Source organism: Asparagus officinalis, chromosome 7, assembly GCF_001876935.1.
Source record: "Asparagus officinalis chromosome 7, Aspof.V1, whole genome shotgun sequence".
In the NCBI taxonomy this organism is placed as follows: Eukaryota; Viridiplantae; Streptophyta; class Magnoliopsida; order Asparagales; family Asparagaceae; genus Asparagus; species Asparagus officinalis.
Window position 1 is genome coordinate 54,126,572 of NC_033800.1, and position 6,560 is coordinate 54,133,131.

General features: G+C 34.9%; 1 protein-coding gene across 1 annotated transcript; it reads right to left on the bottom strand.

Annotated features, from left to right (window-relative positions):
• On the bottom strand, nt 3,898-4,317 carry LOC109847156. Its single transcript, XM_020416401.1, has one exon. The coding sequence runs from the start codon at nt 4,315-4,317 to the stop codon at nt 3,898-3,900; it is 420 nt and encodes a 139-aa protein (XP_020271990.1).

Here is a 6,560-nt window from a genome sequence, read left to right on the forward strand (position 1 = left end):
TGAATTTTTCTATCAAACAAAATGCAATCCTAACAATCTCCTCTATCAGTTATGCTAACATTGGATCAAAGCGATCTTCATTGCATTTGTCGCAACTAGACCCATCAATGGTCACATATATCAATACAACCAACAACACAAATCAACCATGGATGTGTAGCATAAAAATTTCATGTAGTGTGATCTTAACATGTCTATTTCTAGCTGGTTCACGTTAAAATCTTAGTGAGATGAAACCATACCAAAAATCAGAGTGAATATGAACTGAATACTTTATACTGCAATAAATAACCATATAATATCCATAAAATCATAACAAATGTGTCTACAAATAAAAGCATCTAAAATACAAACTCCCACTAAAATGACGATTCCTGAAGAGATAAAACAGCTATATGAGCAGTGCTCTCATGAAAGACCTTAGGTGGTAATCCCTTAGTCAGCAGATTCGTAATCATGGAGTTTGTCCCAATGTGCTCTATAGACACAAATCCACACCGAATTCTTTCTTTAATAATTAGGAACTTGATGTCTATATGTTTCGACTTCATCAAGCTCCTGTTGTTGTTGGAATACAACACTGCTGACTTATTATCACAAAGTAATTGAAGTGGCCTTTCAATGTCATCCACAATTCGCAGCCAAGTGATAAAATTTTACAACCATATTTCATGATTAGACACCTCATAGCATGCTGCAAACTCAGCTGCCATGGCGGATAAAGCTATGAGTGTCTGCTTAGCATTCTTCCAAGAGATAGCTCCTTCAGCAATCAGGTAGATATAGTATGAAGCAGGTTTCATGCTATCTTGGCATCCAGCAAAATCGGAGTCAGAACACCCAATGATCTCTAATTGGTCCGACCTCTGAGACGTGAGCATGTATTCTTTGTTCTCTGCAAATACCTCAAGCCTCGCCTGGTTGCTTTCCAGTGATCCATTCCAGGATTACTTAAGTATATGCCCAACATTTCAATCACGTACACAATATCCAAACGCGTACACACTTAAGTGTACATTAGACTCCTTACCGCTGATGCATAAGGAATCTGTTGCACCTCCTTAATCTTAAAGTCATTCTTGGGGCATTGATTGAGACTGAATTTATCTCCCTTAGTCACAGGGGTATCACCTGGTTTATAATTTTGCATGCCAAATCTTTTAAGAATATTCTCAATATAGCTTTTTTGTGATAACCTAAGTATACTCCTAGAACGATCCCGGTGTATTTGTATGCCCAATACAAAAGAGGCATCCCCAAGATCTTTCATCTCAAATTTCTTTGATAGAAATCTCTTGGTTTTATGCAATAAGCTCATATCATTGTTGACAAGTAATATGTCATCGATATATAAAACTAGAAAAATATGTTTACTCCCACTGAACTTGTGGTATACACATTCATCGGCTACATTCATCTCAAAACCGAATGATATGATAACTTGATGAAACTTATAATACCGCTGATGAGAAACTTGCTTAAGCCCATAGAGGGATTTCTTCAATTTGCAAATCATCTTCTTTGCATCTCCCGATAAAAAATCTTCTGGCTGCACCATATAAATTATTTTATCAATGTCATCATTGAGAAACGCAGTCTTTACATCCATCTGATGTAGCTCAAGGTCAAAATGTGCCACAAGTGCTATTATTGTCCTGAAAGAGTCTTTTGATAAAACCAGAGAGAAAGTCTCTTTATAGTCGATGTCTTCTTTCTATGTAAAGCCTTTAGCAACAAGACGAGCTTTTTACCTCTCCACATCGCCTTTCAAGTCCCTCTTGGTTTTAAATATCTATTTGCAACCAATGAGTTTCGCACCTTCAGGCAATGGGACAAGATTCTAGACATCATTGTCCTTCATAGACTTTATCTCCTCATTCATGACATTAATCCATTGTTGAGATTAAGAACTTTTCATGGCTTGATGGAAGTTGATAGAATCATTTTCTGCCATACTGATGTCATTCTCTTATTCTTGGAGAAATATAATATAATCATTTGGAACTGTATTTCTCCTTTCTCAAGTGGATCGTCTTAATAGCACATGTTCTTGAGGTGGTAGAGTTTGCTCTTCTGGAACAATTTCTGTAACGGGAGGTTCTATGACGTTGTCTTGATCTAGATTTGTTTCTTGAACAATGACAGGGATAGAAGCCTGATCAATGTCAATAGCAGTTGTGGGAATATTAACATATTCCTCTTCAAAGGCAAAGTTCTTAACATTATCTCCCCCCGCAAACTCAACATCCTCAAAGAATCGGGCATTTTTCGTCTCAAATATTAACTTGGAAGCAGGATCATAAGACTTGTAACCCCTAGATCTCGAGTAACCAACAAAGTAGAAGCTGGTAGTTCTAGAGTCCAGTTTCTTTTCATGTGGCCTCTAAGGCCTAGCCTCAGCTGGACATCTCCAAATGTGCAGATGCTTCAGACTAGGCTTTTGCATGTCCAAAGTTCATAAGGGGTTTTGACAGTCACTTTAGTTGGTACTCTATTGAGTATGTAAGCTGCAGTCTTTAATACTTCTCCCCAAAGAGATTCTGGTAAGTTAGAATGACTAATCATGCTCCTTACCATTTCTGCGTTCTGTTTCGTCTTTCAGCAACACTATTCATGGTATGAGAACCAGGCATGGTGTATTGTGGGATGATACCGCACTCCTCTAGAAATTTAACAAATGGTCCTAGACGTTGTTCACCTGAACCGTCATACCTGCCAATACTCACCACCACCGTCAGATTTGACGCTTTTGATACTTTTGTTGAGTTGGTTCTCAACTTCAGCTTTGTAACCTTTGAACATGTCCCGTGATTGAGACTTTTCATGTATGAGATAAAGGTAGCCATAATGCAAAAAATCGTCTATGAACGTGATAAAATATTGCTGACCATTCCAAGAAATTGTAGGAAATGTCCCACAAATATCTGTATGTATTAGTTCTAAGACGTCTGTAGCCCTGTTGGCACCAAATCTTCTTATGTTTGTTTGTTTTCCATTTATACAATTAGTACAAACTTTAAAGTTTCTAAAATTAAGGGGGTCTAGAATTCCATGTGACACAAGCCTCTCAATTCTCCTTTTGGAGATGTGACCAAATTTCTTGTGCCACAACGAAACGGAATTCTCATGGGTTAATTTTTTTCTTTACACATCGAGTGCTTAATTACAAGGTTTCATGATATGAAGCAATTGAATCAAGCAAATAAAGATTACTAGCATAAGATAAAGAACCGGTACCAACCAAATTTGAATTTTGAAAAAGACTAAATTTATCAATTCCAAATGAATAAAAGTAACTAAATTTGTCCAATACAAGAATAGAAATTAAATTCTGTATAAATGATGGTACTATATAAGTCTCTTTCAAATCCAAATAACAACCGGACTTTAACAATAACCTAAATGTCCTAATTGCCTCAACTTCAACCTTCTTACCATCGCCCATATAGATGTATCTTTTTCCATCACTTGGCTTTCGGTAGCTCGGGCAACTCTTCATAGACACGCTGATGTTAGTTGTGGTAGCAGAATCTAACCACCACGTGTGTCTAGGTACCGAAGATAAATTAACCTCAGAACAAACAAAATTGAAAAGTGTACCTTTTTTGCACGCAATGCGTGATAGTTGGTATAATTTTTCTTCTTATGTCCCGCAGCCCTACAGAAGAAACACACATCTTCATTATTTGCTTTGTGTTGTTTCTTTTGTGGTTGAGCTTCTGCAGCTTCTTTATTTTCCATTCTTTTCTTCCATTTGTCCTTGGAAGTACTAGCCAAATGAGCACTTTCTATCTTCTCTTGCTTCAACATTTTCTCTTCTTTCACATAATGTGAGATAAGCTCCTTAAGAGACCAAGTCTCCTTTTGGCAATTATAGCTTACTTTGATTTGACTGAATTACGTGGGAAGAGAGATAAAAACCAAATGCACAAGCAAGTCCTCAGAGAGTTCAAGCTTAAGTGCTTTCAGGTTTGAAGCAGTATGATACATCTCCATGATGTACTCTATAAAGTTCCCTTTCCCCTTGTATATTATTGAGATAAGATTTGTCAAAAGTGTACTAGTTTCAGCCTTTTCATTCTTAGCAAATATTTTCTCAATGTCCTCAATGAATTCTTTAGCAGTAGTTATCTTCTCAGACATAGTGCCCCTAAATGCTTCTGGAATGGCCCTCTTCATGATCATCATACACATGCGATTTGACTTCTTCCACCTCTTCATGTCTCTTTTCTCATCAGTGAAACTTTTATCCGTAAGAGGTGCAGGAGAAGGAAGGCTTAACGCAAGGTCAAGATCTATGACTCCAAGAACTATCATAACGTTCTCTTACAATGACTTGAAGTTAGTGCCATTAGCATAGGAATGGAATTAATGTTGATAGTGATGTTTGAAGCAGAACTAATAGCTGAATCAAAGAACAACATAAGAAAATAAATAATCTCATATAAGAAACCAAATTAAAATTTATGAATTCAAAGTTGGCAATATCCATCTCAAGATACCTAACACAATATTAATATTTAGTCTTTGGACAGAAATATTAATTTGTAAGTGGTACTCTTGGTGTAGTGATCAAACATTGACAATAAGACATGTCAAATAACAAACCTTTCTTTGGACCGATTTATTATTCACATGTAAAACTGAATAATTACCCATATTTATCACCACATGTATGCATATGAATTATTCAAATATTAACCTTCCTTTGGGTTGATTAATATTCCTTTGGGCTGATTAATATTTGCATGAACCATACACACACTACTATATTGATGTTTTAAATAAATTGATCTACACAACAGATGCTACTTTGGTAACATGTTGTTTCAATCAATTCTTTTCAATACATCATATATCTTTAATAAACTTTAATGTCAATATTTTGAATCCAATCAAAATAAAATAAATAAATAAAAATTCTAAATGTCAGCCCAATACTACAAGTGGGCCTAATCCAATTAATCAAATTCCAAACAAATCAACACTGCAGTAGGTCTAATCCAATAATTTTTTTTAAATAAAATAAAATAAAATAAATTCCAAAAGCCCAAACCTACAGTGGGTCAAAGATGGAGCTGCGGCCAAGGTCAAAGAAAAGAAAAAATCCGACCTTTCGGCACTGTAACAAATTTGTTTCATCACTGTAGCAAGCAAAAAAAAACAAACAATGTAGCAAAATTGTTTCGACATTGAATCCCCCCACCCCCCCAAAAAAAAGGCACTGAATCAAATTGAAAATCGAAACTGTAGTAATTGAAACAACTGCAGCACAAGGGGAAACTATAGCAATCATCACTGTAGCAACAACAAAAAATCTTTGTTCGCCGAAACTGCGGGGGTACTGTATTTTTTTTTTGAGATTTCTAACCTGAAATCTTTTAGACTTTGATCCAAAATTAAAAATAAATAATCATATACATAACATGATGAACGAACCCTAGTTTTCAATCAAACATGAATTCTTCTAAATCAGATTCATACAATTCAAAATATAATAACCCTTTTGAATCCGAGATCATGAAGAATATATAAGAGGAAGAACTACCAATTTTTGTTCTCAAATTAAACAATTCAATTTTTTTAAAGATTTGAGAACATGCAAGAGAATCACATCACAAATTAAAATTGATTCTCAATAGATTAACATGAACACAACTCTGGTACCAATTGTTAGATCAGAAGAAAACTTTTACTTTAATAGATAAAACCCTAATCAATCCCAAGATTGTTCATGTCAAACTATTGAAATAATTAAGAAGATGCAGAATCATACCTGAATCCATCGAGTAGGATGTGATTCTTCAGTTTTTTGAGATGTAGATCTTCCAAATCTTCTACGTATATATCCTCCTTAGAGAAACCCTAATCCTTCTGAATATGGAAAACCAGAAAGAAAATCTATGTATAGATTTGGGAAACCACAACCCTATTTATAACTGTTATTAGTTATTTATAATTATCAATTCAGTCCATCATAGAATTAACAATTATATTTTGGTATCTACATATAGATGACTCATAATTTAACTATGCATTAAAAGTCCAAACCCTAATCAGATCACTTTAACGGGCTAACATTGATAATAACACATAATACATATTTATTTCATATGGCTCATATATTGGATTTAAACCCAACACAATATAGATTGGATAAGAGAAAATATAAACAAATACAAAGTGGATACGAAGAAAATATATAAGATTGAGAAAAATTCATGCTAAGATTAAATATCTTCGAGGCATATAAAATGTTAAGGTTAAATATCTCTTCAGAATTGATCTCAGATCTACCAATTTATGGTCAAATAAGTTATATTGTCCGAATTATACTTTGAATACGACTCGTCATTTTCTCTCTGAATTATAACAGCCTAAAATCCTCAAAACACCACCCAGGAAAACCTTCGCGAGAGGTGTGAATCCTAACTCCAGATCTTAAAGGGAGCTACTTAGCCTGAGCCCAGCAATGCCCGCGGCCCGAATTGATGTTACTAGCTCGGCCCACGAACACAACCTACTAATTCCAATTAGATTTCTTTACAGTTAAAAGTAAA